Source organism: Nipponia nippon, unplaced genomic scaffold, assembly GCF_047370975.1.
Source record: "Nipponia nippon isolate SJK-2023a ecotype South Korea unplaced genomic scaffold, ASM4737097v1 scaffold_13, whole genome shotgun sequence".
In the NCBI taxonomy this organism is placed as follows: domain Eukaryota; kingdom Metazoa; phylum Chordata; class Aves; order Pelecaniformes; family Threskiornithidae; genus Nipponia; species Nipponia nippon.
The window spans coordinates 14,721,157-14,742,058 of record NW_028262324.1 but is presented as its reverse complement, the minus strand read 5'-3'; the positions used below and the strand labels follow the sequence as shown (position 1 = coordinate 14,742,058).

The 20,902-nt window shown below is 48.1% G+C and overlaps 1 protein-coding gene across 5 annotated transcripts in view; it reads right to left on the bottom strand.

Moving 5' to 3' along the window:
* Positions 1–20,384, bottom strand: part of LOC104020042 (DEP domain-containing mTOR-interacting protein) — a 29,154-nt gene extending 8,770 nt beyond the window's left edge. The window contains exons 1-5 of one of the 5 annotated variants that reach the window (XR_015702956.1): positions 19,865–20,355; positions 13,661–14,386; positions 12,734–12,912; positions 9,464–9,891; positions 1,328–1,506 (exon numbers count right to left, since the gene is read on the bottom strand). Coding sequence is in view for 4 of the 5 variants with exons in the window: in XM_087749853.1 (XP_087605979.1) it covers positions 1,328–1,506; positions 9,464–9,891; positions 12,734–12,781 (655 nt within the window). In the remaining variant the exon portion in view is untranslated. Of the gene's footprint in view, positions 1–1,327; positions 1,507–7,083; positions 7,299–9,463; positions 9,892–10,841; positions 11,311–11,413; positions 11,492–12,733; positions 12,913–13,660; positions 14,387–19,864 lie in introns of those variants that run through there. The other 4 variants (XM_087749853.1, XM_087749854.1, XM_009473407.2 and 1 more) reach the window with 4 other exon arrangements.
* Positions 20,385–20,902: the final 518 nt, after the last annotated feature.

Here is a 20,902-nt window from a genome sequence, read left to right as displayed (position 1 = left end):
TGAGAACTCACTGTTTCGGCTTTATGCTTTTGTGATAAAGCACAGAGGCAGTTTATTTTTATTTAAGGTAGCTTAATGCAAAGGGCATTAACCTCAGCAAGTAGAGATGGCAACAAAGAGTGTTTGCATTGAAGTAGTCCAAGGCAGCTATTTCTGGACCCTAGAGAAGAAGGGGGAAGAGAAGGCTGAGTTTGGTATGGCTGTCATCTGCTTCTGCCTCCTCAGCTTCATCCTCTTGTGGCAAACTACCACCAACTCCAGGTCACCATAGCTCGTGTCCCAAAGACTTGGAAGCAAGAGGGCTCAGCCAAGAGTCAGCAGCTCAGCCACAACCCTTCCCATCGAGGGCCCTGGTCTCCCAGGCCTGTTTGAAAATCCAGGACTTTTGTTCCTGATTGGGCCTGAAAATCACATGGAGAGAAACGGCTCTTCGCTAACATGAAGCGCTTGTTTCCCATTGTTATATCGGGACCAAGGGCTGGACCTTGGGGATTCCTCTGCAGCTCGGGGACAGGCAGAGACCACAGTACATGACCTGAGTTAATCCAAAACTGTTGGAAGTTCCAAAGAATTTTTAAAAAGAGCAAAGCCTGAATACTAAGAGCTGGGCTTGAGCACCAAGCTGCTTTTTTCCCCTCTTCTTCCCCCCCCCCCCCCTTTTTTTTTTTCTTTCTTTTAACAGGTTCCACAGGCAAGCCCTTGAAATGGCATCACACACTTAATTCCCAAGGGAGGCATTCCTACAGGATTGCTTCAGCCCCAGGTTTACAGGTACCAGCTGATTTTTTGCTTTGAGTGGTGTTGACTCCACACCCCTACTTGTCCCACCCCAGCATGGATGGGGAAAACTGAGGAACGCTGGGCTCTTATGGTAAAAAAAATGAACTTTCCTGCAGATGTGAAGCATGTGTTATCATTCAGCTTCCTCTTCTGCACGACATAAACATGAGTTAGACCAGCTTCTGTAAAAACATCCACCACCGGCTGCCAACGCAATTGCTGTAGGGCAATATAGGTCAGGCATTACTGAACTTGCTTTCAATTAAAAGCCACTTCAGACACTGTTTTACCAGTGCACAGCCCACGTCCCTTTTCTGTGGGGCAGGGAACTGCCACATCCCCCAAAACAACGCAGCTTTGCACAGATCCAACCCCATACAGCCTCGTGCCTGCCCATCATCTCCCAGCTTCTCCAGGAGCCCTCACCCATAGGAGGGTCATGAACCTGACCATGCTTCCATATCCTGGGCTGACGGACACACGTGGTGACCCGAAAGACAGCCACCTCCCTGGGGAGGCTCAGCAGGTAGCAGTGAAACCCACACACCGTGATGAATGATGTAATGGTCCATCAGCTTCTGCATGAGGCGGATGCCCGTCTCTCGGTCCGGTGCTTCTTTGTGGTCAATCAGCCAGTCTGTGAGCTCCTTTGCCACGAAGCAGTTTGGGTATGTTCGGAGGTGGTAACGTCTGTCCTTAATGAGCTTCCCATCGTGGAGGCGAAGCCTAGAAAGAAAGGCAGCCATTGAGCATAGCTGGTATTACAGGGGAATTTGCATCTGCCCAGCCTGGAGAAATCACTGATGATTTGGGACTTCTGGCAAGCACCCATCGACATAAATTCAACCAAACCTCTTTGCTTTGCAAGACTGCATCAGTCAATCCTAAGGAGCCTCCCTTCATCGTCCCCTTCTCTCCTACTATCACTACACAGGTTATAGAATTCCCTGCACCAGACATAGCCTGACCCATACGTGTCTTTTTGTTCTAAACAAGCCTCTAAAAAATACACAGCAGCTAACTGGAGTTTGTGAAGATGGGTCAAAACACAGAAAAAAATAATAGTACTTATATTTGTCATCTTGCCACAATTCTGTGTCTAGTTCTCCTTCCCCATAACCATGAAAGCAGGAACGTAGCTGCCTCCAGGACAAAGTCTTAGTCATAGCTCAGGCTGGGAGCGGTAACGGGAGCACTCGTTTCTCCTGCGTGTGTCTAAGAGACGAGTGCCAGGCGGACCCCATGCACTACCTCCTAATCCACATACCCACCTAATCCACAGCAACAGTCCTGACATTTTCTGTTTCAAACTGGGATAGACTGGGACAGAGTTTACAAGAACAACAAGCATCCTATCCTGAAAACCCTGACGTTATGGCTAGTCGGTGACTCCAATGGAAAGATATATATGGGTGAAGGTTACTCAGGTGAGTATGGCTTTGACTTTTAAAAAGACCTTAACAACTGAGCAAGCCACAGGGCACAGAGATCCTGTGTGTTCAAGCCAAAGCCAACCCAGCTTGGCAGGAGATGTGTCCAGGAGCCAAACTTTTGCCCTGTAGTCATAACCGTTCCCAAAATACTAACCCTGGAAAATGCCCAGTGCACGCAGCAGACTCAGAGGGGAGATGTTTAATTAATATCTGCTCTGTAACTCCAGGATGTTGCTGGTTTCAAATTATTCATTTCAATTCACAGTTTTGCCCCAGGCCAGTGTATTTTACAAAGGTATTAATCACTGCAGCCTTTTTTAATTTAATGCCTCACATTCTTTTGTTCTTTTTGAAGAAGTTCTGTGTATACCACATCATGTTGGACAATAGTTTCAGGCACCATATGAGAAGCTTTAAATATCCTAAAAATCTATCAGATAATAATGGATTATCCTATATTGTAGGACTTACAAATACTAGGGTCTCAAAAGTCTTAAGATAAAAACTTTTGTTGAATGAAGATTTAGTAACTGATTGACGTAATTAATGCTCAGGCTACTATGAGTCAAAATAATTCTATATAGTTTCAGACCATCCAGGTAACTAAAAAACTAAACCAAAGATTCATGCAGAACCAGCTCCTGGTCTTGCCTTTGACTGGCCTCCCTCAAACACTGAAGTCTATATTCAGTATTTTACTCTGTCTACCTGGAAGATTCATTCCCACAAGTGACCAGCAGTCATTCCGCATGTGGATTTTACCCAAACAGAGCAATCCACCCTACAACAGACAGCTGCCTGCTATTTTTAGAGTTTTTAGCTTTTTCCTTTATTTCACGGTCCGCTGTCAAAATGCAATCAGACCCAGGCAGCAGCAACTGCAAACAGAGAGGCTCCCCACCCCGACATCCCGCTGCTGTGGGAGAAGACAAGCAGTCATTTTTTATATGCTTGCTTTCCTTAGTAATCAGCAAGTGGGATGCCACTTTAGAGGCATGTTTGGTAGAGATAAGAAATGTTTAACCGAGAGAACTCTATTGCTATCAAGAGTCTGCAGGAGTCTATAAAGACTATATATACACACACATGCATATAGACACACACACACACATCTTCACCCACAATAACACATAGACCATAATCACACAACACCTGAATAGAAACTGGTTGGGAGAATACTATTTCCCCTATAGGTCTTTTTTTATCACATTTCAGATTACTGCAGAAAACACACAGATCTTGTAGGGGAAAAAAAGAGAAGAAAAAAGATTTTCAGCAAATAATACTACTAAAACCTAGGATTTAAAAAAAAAAATGAAAAATACACTTATTCTGAAACTATTCTATTGGGAGCAACTGCCAGGATAGGAATTAAGTGGTATTTAAGTGCCTCTGGAGCAGCAGTCTCTTGGACCTTCTTTTTTTTTAAGTTTGTGACAAGTTTGCCCTCTTGCCCGCAAAGCCAGGGCAGTGGAAGATGCACAGCTCGAGTGTCCTTGTGGCCTTTTCGCTTTCCTCTTGTTTACAGTTTCCCATCAACCATGAGACGACAAATTCTGTCCTTCAGACACAGAAGGACGTAATACCAACTGTGTCTTTGAACAGTTCAGCTGACGCTCTCTAGAAACCAGTCCATGTACGATGTTGCAAAAACAAAGCCAGTGAAACTATGAGTAGTTTACAATCATGCTTCCAGATAAAAAAATCTTAGGGAAGGATGTATAATGCAATATAATGAGTTTTCTAGATGCCAAAACCTACCCCATGTACATATTACTTCTTCAAAAGGAAAAAAAAAAAAAAAGCAGAATAAGACAAGGAGAAAATACTTGCTGGAACATGAGAGCGGACTCTTATGAAACACTCCTGGCTTGGCAGTCGCTGCGCTTTCACGTGCGTTTGCTTTGGGTAGGCTGCGTTGGGTAAGCAAATTGTTTCTTTGTCAAGGTCACTACAAAGACATCATTATTCATCCTGTGTAACCTTGTTGAAAGGGACATCCGCAGCAGTGTAAATAGAAGAGAAAGAAAAGAGAAACACATACAAACCTCTAGGGAATCAAGAGTTTAAGTCACTTCAGCAGTTACAAACACAAGTTCCCTGCTCCTCTGGCAGGCCAGCATTTTCCCAGCAGCGTTACGGATGTCCACTGCTGGAGAGCAACCCCAGGAGCTCCTCTCTTGATTACTTCTGTGTGTTCACATTTCACACAATTTCAGAAGTGAGATTCTAAATCAGGGGCTTACTCCCAAGCAAAGGGCTTTCTTGTGTTGGAAAAGGTGCTGCTTTTACTGTGTCGTAGTTGCACAGCCAGAGCAATCCCTGAAGCGATAGATACTCTGCACCAAGAACTCGCACGTGCCCGCATGAAGAGGGAACGTCTCCCTGCGGCGCTCTCCATCACCTCCTACCCATGTAAACAGACCTTGAGCATCTCAAATGCCAAGGTGGATCTTTCAAGGATGTTAACTCTGGTTTGCATTCCCACAGCAGTTAAGAACAAATGAATGGCCCTGGAAAGATGCATCATCCAAAGGATCTTTTCTGTTCCTATCTTTACAGAAAAAAAAAACAAGCAAAACCAAAGAAAAAACACAAAAAAATCCCACAAAAAACAACCCAAACAAGCAAACAACTAAGTGCTCAGTAAAAGGCAGCAACAGCTACAACAGCATATCTGCAAAATAGCTGCTGGAGAGGCACATGCAGGCAAAACGACCACTGCAAACAGGCTCAGCAAAACCCAGTTTGCTGCACTCCCAGTCTGCAAAAGCACCAGTACATTCCAGGGGAGAGGGGAGAGCTTTGCATGCCTGTGGCAGCCTGGCTAAAGTGGTACAGAGAGGTTTTATTTTCCTGCTTGTATTTAAATGTACATATAGGAAAATAGGATTTAAATCTCAAAAAGAAATCCCGGCAAGCACAAGTCTACTTCTCAGTCCTCACTTCCAGCAGTGCTGAAAGTTTAATGATAGGCTTTTTAAGGTCATTCTGATCATGAAGTCTGGTCTTTTGAATAACGGAGCCCAGAGGCGTTCACCTGGTGACCACCACATCAAGCAGTGTCCCACGATTCCTCCAGGAAGACATCCCCACTTCAAAAGATCAGAGTTCAACAGAAAACCACCAAACCTCCTGTGGACACAAGATTTTGGCCAGGAACACCAACTTTGGCATGTTCAGCTACACACCTTGAAGTGAGCCCAATTTCCAGAGCATCAAGGTATGAGCACTTTATTTAACATCATCTGAAGTTTGAATATCCAAATAAAACACTCGGCGCCTTTGAAAATTTTGGACAGTGGCTGAAATCACAGTTTTCTTCTTCATAGGAGAAAACCTTCCTTCTCCTCTCACTTTTTTTGTCCAAGACATAAATTTACCAAGTACATTTTACATTTAAGAGTGGTTAACACAGCTTAACAGAGTTATTAGAGAACAGCTGGTTCATTTGACCATGAGGAATACCCAGAAGAGAGTGCACAAGGACTTGTCTATACTTGAGAAACTCAGATTACAGCAGGGTGTGAATTCAAAGCACTGTAGCTGTTCCAGAATATCTCTGTGCAGATAAGCCATTTGTTGCAATTAGAAGTGACTAATTGGGCCTCTCGGAGAATACCACCCAGGAACATGCAATGCCCAGCTAAACCAGTGTAAGTTTTATGCAAGTTTATATGTCTGAAACAAAAAGACCGACAGCGGGAGATGTGAGGAACAAGTCTGAGATAGCAGCCCTGTCAAATCCGAGACCAAAATATCAGGGTAAATTATCATCATCTTTTTGATGGGGAGAGACTCAAGACTCAAAACTCCTCTTCCCCCTTGATGGAGTAGAAAGCAGCGTCCCCGTGGAAGCGAAGGGACCCTGGCAGACAGCCTGAAGCACAGAATCCACTCTCCCCTCGATTCCTTTAGGATCTGTTTTGTTCCCGGCCATCCCCACGAAGCATTCCCTCACCCCTCGCTTGTGCAGCTATTTCTGGCTGGGAAACGCATCCTGACACTGAACAGACTCAGCCCTCCGGCCAAACCAAACTCAGAGGGATTTGCAAACTTGCTGGGAAGCCAAAGAACTGTAAAGATGAAGCAAAGGTTTATTTGGTTAAATACAATAGCGGGGAGGCAGGGCAGGAAGCGGAGAACAGGGAAAAACAAATGTTTGAGATTTTATGTAGATACAACAGCGTTGTATCTGGTTGCCCAGAGAAGCTGTGGATGCCCCATCCCTGGAAGTGCTCAAGGCCAGGTTGGATGGGGCTTTGAGCAGCCTGGGCTGGTGGAAGGTGTCCCTGCCCATGGCAGGGGGTTGGAACAAGGTGATCTTTAAGGTCCATTCCAACCCAAACCATTCGATGATTCTATGATTATTTGCTAATCGAGGTTTACAGAGTTAGGGCAGACCACGAGGCTCCTTTAGATACTTCTTGATCCCTTACCTGGGGGAAAGCAGGGGAGCACAATGCAGAGATTCAGCTTCCCCCCATCTGCTGTTGCCTGAGGCATCATCCAACCTCTCTGCCTCAGTTTCCCCATTGCTACCTATTGGATATCCCGTTCCCAGGAAGATTCATATCACTAGCTCCTTACTTGCCAGGCTGTAAGATCCTCAAAATACAAGAGACAGACTCGAGCGCTCAGGGTGCTCTGCTCTGCATCACTCAATTCTCCTTTCAGCCAGACGAGCTGCAGGGGAAGGAGGGGACCAGCTGCAGGTTGGTGTCCATCTCTTTGCCCTCCTCCCCGGGTTTTACATCCTGTGCTGGCCAGCAGCTCCTTCCAGTCTTTCTGCACTGGGAACAGGCTCCTGCCCCGACCAAAGCAGAAGGATGTGACTGCTGTGTGCCAAGCCACCACCAAAAGGACCCACCTCTCCATCACTGTGAGCGCTGAGTACTCCGGGGTCCTTCCTTGGCACTTAAACCCGTTACTCACGAACACAGCTGAAGAAGAGCGCAGTCCTGCTGGGTGAAACCCACCCGCTCTTCTCCATGCAACAAAGAGCTTGAGCCTTTCAAGAGCAGGTCAGGGGCGTGAAGCAGCCAAGGCTGCCTACAGGCGGATCGGGTCTGCTCCCCGCGCTGCGGTGTTTGCAAAACAGCACGTGTCTCCCAGCAGCGCGGTTTTAGCGTCTGCCAGGCTGCGAGGGGAGAGCTCTCGCCTCTTCTCTCCACTCACACGTGCTTCGTACTCCTCCTGTCACCCCTTCCAGCAGAGATAACCTGCATCAGGTTCACCCTGGGGTAGCAAACTGAACAGGAGCAAGCAGTTCAAGATTGCAACCTGCTGCAATGGGCTTGGTCTGAAAACTGTCAGATTTTGGGAGCTCCCTAACCAGGAAACTCCAAGGCACTCCAGCTATGGGGGGTGGGGGGGAATATGGGTGCCCTAAAAAGTACATATATTTTGGGTTTTCTATTCAACTTTATTCCAGTCACGCTAGTGGAAAGATATTCCCTCCCTGCACAAACTTGGCCTCCCTTCAGGCTTTTAACATCCTTTTTAAAGGCTCAGGGTACATTCATGCTGGCAATAAAGAGTGAAGTTTCCAGACAAATGTTGGGAGGAAAAAATGAGTTGGCATTATTGATTTTCAGAAGAGTGTAACATTTGTACTATGCCTTTACCTTGCTTATACGAACTAGCACAGCGTGCAGTATACTAGAAGAGCTCTGTTCACAACCAGATTTATTGAATCCCCTTCTCCTCCTTACAGTCACAACCGCCAGATGGTCCGGGATCCGACACGCTCCTGTCCCGCAAAAGGTGCAAGGAAGCCACATCGTTCCCCTTGCACCCACACTGATCAGGTTTAACACATCTTGATTATTTTATTTTCTCTCTGAATACCTGACCTCCTCCTTTGGCCCAGGCTACAGGACTCATTTTAAACCTCAGTCACTCCAGAGGAATAAAATACTGGAAATACAAATATGAATAAGCCCGCCCTGCCCAGAAGATGGAAGAAGTCATAACTTTATGTCTCTTGCACTGGGTTATTGAAATGAGGCAAGATCAGCTGCTGCTTTTCCCTATAAGAGAGTTAAGCTTGTTTTCAAAGCCTTGCTTACAACACGGACTGCAAACACCGCAAAGGCAGAAAGGTTGATGCAGCCTCCACCCCCAACGGCAGCTCTCCCAGTCACTAGCTACGGAAAAGATTTAATTTCTGGAGCTAGGACAGTAATATTTGTGAAGGACAATAGACTGGAAATGTGGGTAACCATCACCACATATTTAATAATCCAGCCACTTTGGACATCGGCTGTGTTTTCAAGATAGGGCAGTAATCCTTAGTTGGAAGTTATCAATCCTTGATACAATACAAATAATAAAGCTAAAGCTAACGTGACTCACTGAGAATGAACAACATAGCAACACAGAGCTAATTTTAGGAATCTGATGCTAGCAAACTTGGGCTCTGGGCTCTTTACATTATTCAAGGATATATTTCCTATTTTCCACCCACATTTCAAAGCAAAACAGGACGACTCCAGATACAAACAAGCAAATTCATCTTAAGAGCTAGAAAAGCCTACAGTCGCCTGCTTAGAAGGAAGGGGGGGGGGGGGGGGGGGGCAGGGGTGGTTCTGACCCCAGCTGCACAAGGAACAGGTTTTCTCAGCGACACAGGTTTTCTTGCATAGGAGAATGTATTTCTGTCTTCATAAGAAAAAAAACCTGAGAAGTTGCCCAAGAACTGGGACTACAAACCAGCAGAAGTTCCCAAAAGTGACTTTCAAGAGAGGGAAGACCCTAATGCTGCTGTGCCAAACAGTTCAGGTGCATGGCACCCATGGGACGAACTCCCAAATCACCCCCGAAAGTCCGAACGCCCCCGGAGGCGATGCTGTCCCCATCCAGCCAGGGACCAGGGACCTTGGGGAGGCTGCTTGGTGTCACCACATCAGGCTCTGGGTTTAGGGGAGGATGCAAAGGGATTAGAAAAATCTGTTGGCATCTAAACCCACCTGCCAGTCCCCTGGCACCTGGAGATAAAGGCAGGACATGCCCAGAGAGGAGCAGCAGGAGAAGGTAATATGGGAAAGGATCTGGTTCACCACTGGTTTGGTGGGCGAAGGAAGGATCAGCAGATACTGGGGAGGGGGAGACACCAGCAGCTGGGGGAAAAGCACTTGCTCAAGGATAAAGCTTTGAGCCTCCTGCTAATGGGGTACAGTCCAGAGCCCCAGGGGTAACCCTGGGCACAGCCCTGCCCCAGCCTGGGGAAGGGCCCCATCCCCTCCTACCTCAGTTGCTCTCCAGCAATCATCGCCTCTGCCCTGTAGTGCTGCTCTGTGGCTTTCTTCTTCAGGCTGCTGCTCAGGCTCTCCATGCCGGGCTGGAGGCGGGGAGATGCTCCCGGGGCGGCCCCGCACACCCCATGGGATGCGGGTGGCGAAGATGCTGGTCCCCAGCCCGGTCCCCAGCCCGGCTGGCAAGGTGCAGGTAGGCAGCCTGAAGCTGCTGGCTCCAGCTCCCCGCCTCTCCTTCCCTCTCTGTAGTCCCTGGAGGAGGAGCCTGCTGCAATCGGATCCTGGCTTTGCTGGCTTCTCACCGGCTCCCTCCAGCCCAGAGAGCCGGGACGGTGGCAGGTCTGCTTGCCAGCAGGCTGGGGACAGTGTCCTGCCTGCTTGCTCTGTGTAGATGATCCCAGCAGGCTCCGGGCACACACAGGCTGTGGGATGAGTGTGGTTTGATTAGCAATAAGATGGACAAAGCACTTCCTTATGCTGTCACTTTCCTACGAAGGGTTCAAGATGTGCTATTCCCCGATGCAAGCCATGTGGCTTGCTCCCAGCCTCTTCCCTTCCCCTGCTTTCCACCTCTCCCCAGAGTGGGCTGCATCCAACACTTGCTAAAAAGTGGGCTCAGAGCAGCTTGAGCCCTTCCTCATGGTAGCAGCCACCACAGAGGCTGGATGGAGAAGCACAGGCTGTAATTGGCAAGAGCTGGCACTGACGACTCTGGCACTCCTCCGGTGCCAAGCCGTTTGCCTGTATGGTGCTACAGCCTTTAAAATCTACCTCCAGGCACTGGTACCTGCCTCAGCTACTACCAGTCATCGCCATTATTTGAGATATTTTCTGCAGGCCAGAGCTGACCTGAAAGAGATAGTGTTCAGCAAACAAACAGGCAGAGGAACTGGGATGTGGAGATGGTTAATTACATCCATCATTACCATCAGATGCATGTGCAATTATATTTCCATTAGTTAAAGTAGAAGTGAAAAATACTGGCTGTCATAAAGGACCAAATCTCAGAAACACAAAAGAGGGAGGAAACCTACCAAAAGAGAATCTGGAGAAGATGGGGGTGAGGGAAGGGAAGGGACTCATGGAATCATAGAATGCCTGAGTTGGAAGGGACCCACAAGGATCATCGAGTCCAACTCCTGTTCCTGCATAGGACAACCCCAAAAATCACACCATATGTCTAAGGGCGCATTAGCTAAAATTGTGATTGTAAATTGTATTAGCTAAGGCAATTCTGCTTCAATTTGAAGCCTAATAAAGCAGCAGTAAACTAAACACTGTCTTTAATTAGATCACCTATAGCAGCAATTCATCAGCCAGCAGCTAGTTAGCCAATATCTCCATCGGCACAAGCAGACCCTGCCAGGCTTACCTTCGCCCTACGCTCTAATATCGCTAAATCAAACAAACTCGGGTTAGCGGTTCAAGAAGCACAGCACGCAGCGGCCAGGGCCAGGGTCCGAAATCAAAGGGAGACCTGTCTGCCTCCTGCCCGGAGGAGCAGCGAGCCGGCACGTGGGACCACGCAGCCTTGGCACTCCCGAACGAGCTTGGTGTCCTAAAACACCCCTCGCCGCCTGTGGTTGTAGGACGGCAGGCGACCAGAGGAGGACCAGCTTTTACAGACCGCCTGCCATGCTGGCTAAGCTGGCCCTGGGCTGTCTGTGCTTCCAGTGTCTTTCTTACATCTGTGACCTTTCTCCCAAAAGCAAATCATTGAAATGCTTTTGTCGCCAAGTCCTAAGAAGTGAGGCTTTAGGTGGTGATAGCTGGGCTCCTGGATTCCTAAGAGGTGGATGCTGAAACATTTCAGAGGGGAGGACAGATGCTTTGCAAGCTCTTCAGTGTCCAGGCTGGGGTGCAGAGCCCAGTGATGCCCAGCTGTCGATACAGTCACTGACAAATACTGCTAATTATTGCCAAGTCAGGAGGGGATTTTCATACCACTCCAGGAGAGACCCAGCTCTTGGGTCTGCTGTTCTGTAGGTGCCAGGGCACGTCTTTACAAGGGCTGAGTACACGCCATGCAGCTCGTTCCTCAGGGTGCAGTTTGCAGAATCACTTTGCTGAGAGCTGTAGGTGCTGTTGATCGCTCACCTGGCAGCCGCCTTCTCCCTGCGTGCATGGCTGCAAACTTGGTTGACTTCATCTGGTACCCTCTAGGTTTTCTGCCCCATCAGGCTTTCACTGATTTGCACGAGTGGTTCCACCATGTCCGTATCCTTTCTGTGGATCAGGGTGCAAGCAGAGGTGTCCCACAGAGGGTACCGCTGCCCACCTGGATGGGACAGGCAGCTGGCACCAGGAGAGATGGCAGTACTCCTGTGCAAGCATTCGGGGGGTGCGCTGCCCATTGCCAGACAGCCAGGTACAAGCATAGTCTGAGCAGAGGGGAGGAGGTTTCTGCATGTTTCTGCACATGCAGAGATGGGGGCAGAGCAAGAAAGAAGAGGTGACACAGGGTAAAGGCACCCCTGTAGCTGGAGATACGCTGGTCTTCCTCTGGCCAGCATCACCCTGGCTCTCTGCTGATGAAGGAGCAGCAGAGGTGTAGCTAGCGGGGCTGAACAAATCTCAGTCTCAGTGCTCCCGTCCAAGTGAAACAGCCGCTGCAGCCTGGCTGCGTGGAGAGGAGCAGCGATGGGCTGCACCAACAAGGCTCCTTCTATGCTCCAGGAGAGCCTGGATACTCTCCCCCATGTCCTGCTGATCACGCCATGCCATAAACGCAGGAAAACAGGCTCCCCTTGTGCGCACAGGCAGGCTCAGCCAGCAGCTCTCAGGCTGTCTCCTGGAGTCCGCTCCGACGTCGCTGATGCTGGCGTGTCTGTTCCAGGCTCAGCAAAAGGGCCCGTACGGTGCTCCCAGGGCAGGCAGGGCTCGTCCCTGCCCAGCGCTGCACCATCCTTCGCTCGTAGCACGAACGCGTGCCGTGGGGAGCGCTCCCCCGAACCTGCCCATCCCATCGCTCCCCCACCACAACACGGGCAGCCAGCACCCTGCCCAACGCAGCAGAGCACCGTGTTCATCCTCAAAGCTGAAGTCTGGCTCTCATCCATCGCTCCCCAGGCCGTCCAACCTGCAGAGCCACCACAGACCCCGTTCCTTCTCCTAGCCCATGGCTACTTTGGAGTTTGCCAAATAGCAGCGCCTGCAGACAGCTGCTTTCCTGCATCCACTGCATGCACAGGGCTGCTTTCGATGATAGAAACGATAGCATGGAGCTAAAAACAGAATGGTCTAAGGTTAATGCCACCTCATTACCGGCAGAATGGGTTGAGAGGGTTCGCCTGCTGCTCTGGCCGGTCCCATGAGTGTGTCCTCTCACCATGGAGGTGCACAAGAGACCAGGGGTTCCTCCTTTGCTTTCTTTCTGGGTCTGGTATTCTTCACTTCAACTAGGGAGAAACTGCTGTTTTATTCATTGGATATTAAATGTCTTCCTAAAAAAAAAAAAAAAAAAAAAAAAAAAAGAAAAAGGAGAGACTATTTAAAGCGAAGCTCCGAGCCCGAGAGTGAATATTTTGCTGTTATAGTAACAAGGTAAAGGATTTCAGCTCTTGCCAGCTTCTTTCATGAAAAACACAGAAGGAAAAAAGCTTATTGCTTCCATAAATCACCTTGTAAAATGTACCCTTTAAATTAGACATTAATGTTTCTACTTAAGCCACAAGAACAAGGAAGAGAAGCTACTAAAATTATATTATCTCCTCTTCTGAAGCCCTCAGAGGACTCAGTCAAGGGAGCAGCAGGAGGGCACGGCAGGCAGTGACGTCCAGGTCTGCGGAGGCCGGCGGAGCCGTGCTTCAGAAGCTGCCCGTGGGGACGATGGGCAGCCAGATGGACTAACGCTTCTCATGAGAGGACAGAGGGCCACTGTAAAATTACACCTGCTATAGAGACGGTGACCATGGAGTAGTTGTTCTCCCAACAAGGACCAGGGCCAAGCTCATAAAATGGGTCAACAGGCTTGAGACAAACTATAGGATTTTTCCCCCTTCACCAGCATAAAATTAAATTGTGCAATTTCTCACCACTGGATATTAAGGCTCAAACTCTAAATGGATTAAGAAAAGGGATTAGGCAAATTCATGCAGGACAGGTCTTGGTATCGAACATGGTAATCCAGATGCTTACTTCTGTCTTCATTGCTGGAAGCTGCGTGAATACGTTAGTGGAGAGGCTACTCACCGGTTCTCCTCCTCTTTCCCTGGCATCTGCTACTGGTCCACAGCAGAGCAAGGATCCAGGCCTGGAGGAACTTCTGCTCTGCTCAGCCCAGCATCCCGAATGTCACGACCTTGGGTTTTTACACTGGCATTTAGAGGGAAAAGTATCTCATCAACTCAGGAGAAAAGGGATGTTAAACCGAAACCAGGCAGCCCGTGCTCACAGCACCGAGCTCTTATTTAACCTCGGGAGCGTCCTTTGCAGATTTGACACCTTTCCCCCAAAGGATTTTGCATCGCTGAAGGGAATACACACCGGGCAAGCTGCTGTTAACTCCACCCTGGAGGTGACAGCATTTCAGGGCCGACATAGCCCTAGCTGTGAATTCCCCGCTCCCCATACATGCAGGGATTAATGAGATGTAATTAGTTATTGCCAGATCTACAGATGAAAGGTGCTATTCATAGCATGGCTTTGGAGTCCAAGGCTACAATGAATATATATACAGCACCGCAGTCACTTCGTCTAGGTTTCCTCTCCAGAGGAACTGTAGTGTCTGGGTTTTTCTGTTTCAATAGATCAGTGAGTTGTTTGAGTCATTAAGTGTTCAGAAAAGATAGCGGCACCTCTGGACACAGCCAGTTCTCTTGGTTTTCAGCTCCCAACATTGTTACCACGTCAAGTAGAAGGTTTAGCACCCAATCTCTCTTTTTTTTTTTTTTTTTTCCTTCTTTTTCCCAAGCAGGCCTGAAGAAAAGACAGGAGGGAATTAGATGAGTTTATTTTTAAATTATAAGTGCACAAGTTATTGAAAGATAAAAAACTATTTGTAAATCATTCCTTTTCTGCAGCAGCAAGTCGGGGTGAGCACAGAGGACACCACAAGCTGTCACCGTCATCCTTGTCAACCACTGCAATGTTTGCCTTAGTCCTTTGCCTAAATTTTGTCTTCCCCACAGCAGCCCAGGCTCTGAATTTCAAGCAGGCAAGCAGAGAACTGCAGAAATCTCCCGTGCAGGGCAGGAGAGCCTGGCAGCAGCCTGAGATTCGGATTTTTCCTGCTCCGAGCCGGCACATACAATGCCAGCAGCCTGCAGCGGGCAATCAGCCATCGCTTCTCGCCCCACACACTGATTTTGATGCAGCTTAGCAAAAAAGAATTCACAGCCAGCGCCAACACAATAAAATCCCTGATTTTGCAGGGCCTGCGTTTCCTGTGAGTGAGAAAGACTGCCCCACGCCAGCTGACAGCGAGCTGTTCTTGCCAGAGACTATTTTCCCGGGGGAAACTCCTTGTCCCCAGCAAGGTGTGCTCCCCTGGGCTGGAGCCCCACCAGCTGGGCCGGGCAGCAGAGAGCACAGCATTGTTTGGGAGCCAGGCTCTCCCTGCTGCATTCAGACAAGAAGTTTATATTTGGCTGTAAAGCTCACCATCCACCCTGGGGCTATTTGCTGCTTAACTCCCTGATGTCAGTGCCGCAACAAATTCTGGAGGCCACCTCACAGCAAACACCTCCATAGAAAACCAGTTAAAATAGCAAATCAACAATACTGGGAGCATCTTTCATGGAGATCTCTATCCAACAGCACCCAGGGGAACGGTCTCGTAGCCATTAAAGCCAGCCTTGAGATCGCTGTGCACTGGGGAAGCGCGTTGCACCATGGAAACTCCTTCGTTTCTGTGTTGGAAGCTGATAACGAGACTGGACAGCAGCGTTCTTCGAGCTCGAGAAGTTTGGGAAGATTTATTACCTTCTAACTGGCAGAAAATGAGCACATTATTCAGCGATTTCTCATTAGCCAGTTATAAATCTAAGCTGGAGCTCTCATGTCATTGAGCGACCTTCGTTTTGTTCCAGAAAATAAATTTGGATGTTAGAGTGATATATATTGCTTCTTTCCATGGAAAAGAAGGGCTGCTAACCCCAAGCAATCAAATATAAGTCAAAATAATCTGGCTGGCTTCAAAACAGCAAATATAGGGATCTTTGTTTCCCTTAAAATACAGCTCAGTCATGGTTCTCCAAAACTACAAAGAACAGAACTTTAGCTTGGAAAAAACAAACAAACAAACAAAAAACAACAACAAAAAAACGACTCTGACAAAATGAAATTCTCCCACAATTGCATTGCTTCAGGACCTGCAGCTTTAATGAAAACACCACCAAATACTTACCTTCATAATGAACTAATAAAAGTTTTCATTGGAAAAAAACAAAGAACAAGGAACAACAACAACAAAAGAAACGCTCTTATGCAACCAGACCTGCGTCATCTTCACTTCCCCATTCCTCAACAGCTATTAGAAGAAACATTAAAAACTTTCCATAGTCCTTAACTTTCAGCCTCCCGTGCCAGTGCTCAGGTGTGAGACTCCGAAGCAGGCCAGATGAGTTTAATTCCCTCCATTCACCCTATGGGTGAGGCTCTTCAATGTGTTTTTTGAGATCACAGTCAGGAATTGCAGACCACTGTGACGGGGCCATGGGGGCTGGGGTCGCGAGCTGCACCTCTGCTGCTCTAGCTCCAGAAAAGCCTCCCCGGGAGGAGCAGACTGCAGAGCTGCACCCGCAGCTCTCCAGCACGGTCTGGAAACCCTAACCTGGGTCAGGGCCGCGCCAGATGTTGCACAGCACATGCAGGGGCTGATCTTGGCCCCACGCTTCTCCCAGAGAAGAAACCCTCAAGCTTCGGAGGTGGGAAAGTCTCCGGTCTCATGCCGTAAGGGGAGTGTGCTCGTTACGTTTCAGTTAGCCTGCACTGAACGCAGCCGAAGGAATGGCTCCTGGCAGGGTAAGTGTCACCCTGTTACGATCCCTTGAAGAGAACTGTTGGCTATTGCTGTGCCACACCTGTATCAGGAGCGATGGAGAGGACAGCCCTGTCCTGGCTCCGTACCACAAGGCAGCTGCTTCTTCATAAAGAAAGGGCTGGTACGCTGGTTTAAAACCAAAGGGCTGGGATAACAGGGGTTAACGTAACAGCCTGGAACCTGGTATTCGTTAAAGCCTGAGCTTTAAACTGCCTCCATCCAGCCTGGTGCACTCAGCCAGAGAGAAGGGAGAGCCAAATCCTAAGGTAGCAAGTAAAATCGAAGGAGTGTGTGTGGTTGGGGGAGAGGAATTCGCATCGTGTAGGCTTAACGCAGCATGAAAGTCAAAGGCAGAGGACAGGACGGGGCTGCGGATAAGCAGATACACAGTAGGAACACATTTCTAACCCTGCATCCAGCTATTCCAACCTCCTGTAAGCTAGGCTCCTTCAACAGCCATGCACAGTAACGCCATCCCCTCTAGAGGAAGGAGGGAGAAGTGAGGCTCTTCACCAGCAGCGTCCCGCTGACCACGAGCTCTGAAAGCAGCATCGTCCGTGTGAGCTGGGACATTGCTCCAGTCCATCATCATAACCAGTGCAAGAGAGGGTTTCCACTGGGACCGATCCTGAGGAGTTTCAGCCCAAGGAGCACACCCTGCAGAGCCTAGCTCGTGTTAAGGCTACACAAGCAAACGGACAACAGCCCAAGGAAGATTTACTGGTCCTGAGCTGGTGCCATGCAGCAGCTACTCACAGCGCGAGTGTTTCCCACTGGCACCGACAGGCAGGCGTAATTCATCTGAACACATCAGCTTCAGTTTTCTTGCACACCGCCTGTCCCGCTGGCAGCGGCGGCCAGGCACGGCTCAGCCATTTCAGCCCCGACGCCTCGCGAGCTCTGGAAGGAGATGGGCCATGAACGGAGGAAGGCAGGTCGGCCTCTGGACTGCACCGCTGGCAGAGCCCAGCGTGTGCGTGGCCTTTTACGGGTGAAAAAAAGCCTTTCATAACAACCATCAGAGAGGACAGGCATTTAACAGACGTGGAGGCAGGGAAGTATTCTGCAGAGGTGTAATTTAACTAGCTTGGATATCACTAGCAGCCTAGGCTACACAAGAAGTATTTATTCCGCTACTTTGATATGCTTTGTACTCCACACCAAACTCTATGACCAGCTTAGAGACACACCTCGGTGTGGGCAAGAAGTTTAAGAGACTCACGAGTGGTTTTAGATTCAGACTCTCTCTATTCTTGCCTGTACTGCAGTAACACAGGGGAGCCTAAGCTGAACGGTTAAGCCCTGTCCAGGTAGACTAAATTCGCAATTCAAGTCCAGTGTATCGCATTGAGATACACCCCAAAAGTGACAGCTGATGGCTGGAGTCAAAAGGAAATTTGTGAACACAGAGTTAAAAGAGCAATTCACTCTTGAACGGTAACAAGCTTTATGCAATAACAACACACAGAAAGGTTTCTGTAAAGAAGAAAATTCCTAGTTTGACCTTGATCACAACAGCCTTTATATAGCCTGGCACATCAGTTTACGTACATTAACCGTCCATGTCAGCGGAGCAGGAAAAAAAAAGTATACAAGTGGGTTTTGCCCTAGGTGGTCAAACACTGTTATATTTAAGGCAACTTGAGTAATCCAGTGAAAAACTGCTGACAGTAAGCAGTAGCACTTTAATCTGAAGTGGGGAAATTTTTTTTCACACTCCAGCCTTTCTGTGTTTCCCAGCAGAAGCGGATTTATCTATTGTAAAATTCGACAGCCTCAGCAAAGCTGAACAGCCTCTCGGAGGGAGCACGCTTTGGCAGAGCTTAAAGGGACAGACAAAAACTGGTTTACAAACTGTGAAGAGCTGATAGCACCGGATTTTCCTGCTTGAGCAGCGATCCCGATCTCGGTGAGGTACAACACAACTGTATTGTTGGCAGTCCTTCTAACCAGCCCTGCCGGAGAGACTCCGTCTTTCCCACTTGCCCTCGGTGACTGCAAGTACAAGCAGGCTTCTCCTAGGAGGGTTTTTTTTTCAGTATTTATTTCATCTTTTCCATTTTTAGCCAGTTCAAACATTGCCATTGTGGCAGCGTGGATGAAATCGAGAGCTCGGCAGAGCATCGTTTGAGGACAGAAAAACCTGGTGAAGTTTCATCTCCCCTAAACCAAAGATCAGCGACTTGCTCAGAAGGGGAGGGTAACCTTTCTTCCCCCGTGTCACCGATGAGATGCAGCTTCTTGCTGACAGAGCACAAACAGCTGGAGCCCAGACAGACCGGCAACGTGTCTTAGCCTCCTTGCAAATCAGTGACTTAACAGATGATGAACGATCGCGCCGCACGTACGTCAGAGCTTTGGGTTTTACAGCTTCCCAACAGGACAACCCCGCTGCACTTCACTTTCCTTGCGGCACTTTCAGTTTTCACCCACTGGCCGCGTCCTGCAAACCTTTGTCAAAGCAGTGGAGAGGGGAACAGCCTTCGCCCTGTCCCAGTGCCTGTTTTGTACTGGGGTGCCTGTGGACTGGTCTAAGCCTGTGGAGTTTGGGGAAGGTAACGGTGGTCAGCCAGCTCCTGAGCGAGCCAAAAGCCTGTTGCAAAAGGAAGAGCGCCTGTTGATGGACCGACTGGAATGGGGAGAGTGGGCGAGAAGGGAAACCAGGACACAGCCCCGCTGCCGGCTCTCGGACACCTCAGAGGGCACAAATATTTGGGTCCTTACCATCAGGGAGCTGTGAACCCCAGGAAACCCAGGCAGTCATCTTCTCAGCCTGCATCTGCTATGAAAGCATACATGAACCGCTGTATAATGGTATAACAGCTTAAACTGAACGTGCTGACGTTACTGGGACCAGAGCACAAAGATGACAGCCGTGAAGGGACAAAAACATTCACCCAGCAGAAGCGAGCTGGACAGCGTAACTGCAGCAGTGATCTGTTCGCCCTCAAGTCAGTAACTACTGTATTTTCTGGTCTACAGACTCCGCTTTTTCTATCAGCTTTTGCTGATTGTGCTCAGCTTGAAATTCAGAATACACATTATTGCTTTCCATGGTATTTTGTACGTCCTTAGGTCACCGGCCTCCATACACTATCAGAACAGATGGCCAGAAGCCTCCCTCCTGAACCCGCATATCCCGTTTACTCCAAGTAATCCCAGCTGAAAACTTGGCATCCAACCCACAGAGCAGCCCTTAACGCAGGACGTTACGGCAAGAACGGACACAGCCTATCAGTGGAGTAACACCAGTGCCGTTACCCAACCCAAATGTCCGCTTTTTTGTGTAAAAAATGAATACATTTACTTCTATAAGGCAAGTAGGATTCGGTCCTGCTGACCAAGAACATAATAAAAGATATTTTAAATTTACATAAAGCTCGGTGCAGTCATGAATCATCTGGAGTACTCACGTGGCTATTTGGCTAACGAAGGAAACTGGAATCTGTGAAGCATCACCACCAGCTGGAGGATTCGTCAGTGGAATCTCACTTCTCGGAAAGAAAAACTGCTTTACAAGTTACCTTTTCTCCTGCGATAAGTGCCCTTGCAGACAAGCTAATAAAATCTCAGTACATAAATCTACTTGCAACCACCTTAATTTCTATTTTTTAGTTCTCTTTAAATAAAGGAGGCAACCAATGTCTTAAAACTGTTCCTAATTCAGAGAGATCTTAAATTAGCATTTAAAGTTAGACTATGAAACTCCAATGAAATACAAAGATGAAGCACCTGGCCCTGGCTCTGTCATCAGCACTGGCAGCTTCCTTGCTCCCCCATTACTGGCAGCGGAGAACACGCCGACACCAGCACATCAGGACACACGTTCGTGCTGTTAAGGTCAGCTACTCTCCTCCAACAAGACAATTTTAAACTCATATTGTAACAATACTTTCCTACTTTCTTCGTTACAAAGCATTTCGAGTTTACTCTGTGATGCTAACCATACTAAGAACTAATTTAATTCATTCAAAAGGCCCCATAAGCTGTACTAATGCACATGGGGTTAAAATTAACTGAAGTCTCCTGAAAAAGGGCTGAACACCATTCTGCTCCATATCTCTTTGCTTTATTGTAATGCTCTTTAAAAGATGACACTGCAGTTCAAGTCCGGTACCACTCTACAGAACGACGAGTAGCGTTCACTGAAATTGCCATTCCTGTGAACTTCACAAAAAACACGTCAGGAAAATTAAAGATACAGTACTCCATACTGACCAAGATTCTGCTGGCATGGAAATGAAAGAGGGCTCTACAACTAGAGGTCACTGAGCCGTTACAATCAGACTCTAATAGTGGACATCGAAATGTTTCTTGGTTTCTGTTTAAATCACTGATTGCTCAAGCCTTTCTTGACAGGGTTACTGAAATTTAATATTGCCAAAGTAAGGTGAGAACTGGAATACCTTGGTAGACTGCTACTCTCCAAGAGGACCACTGTATCTTTAAAT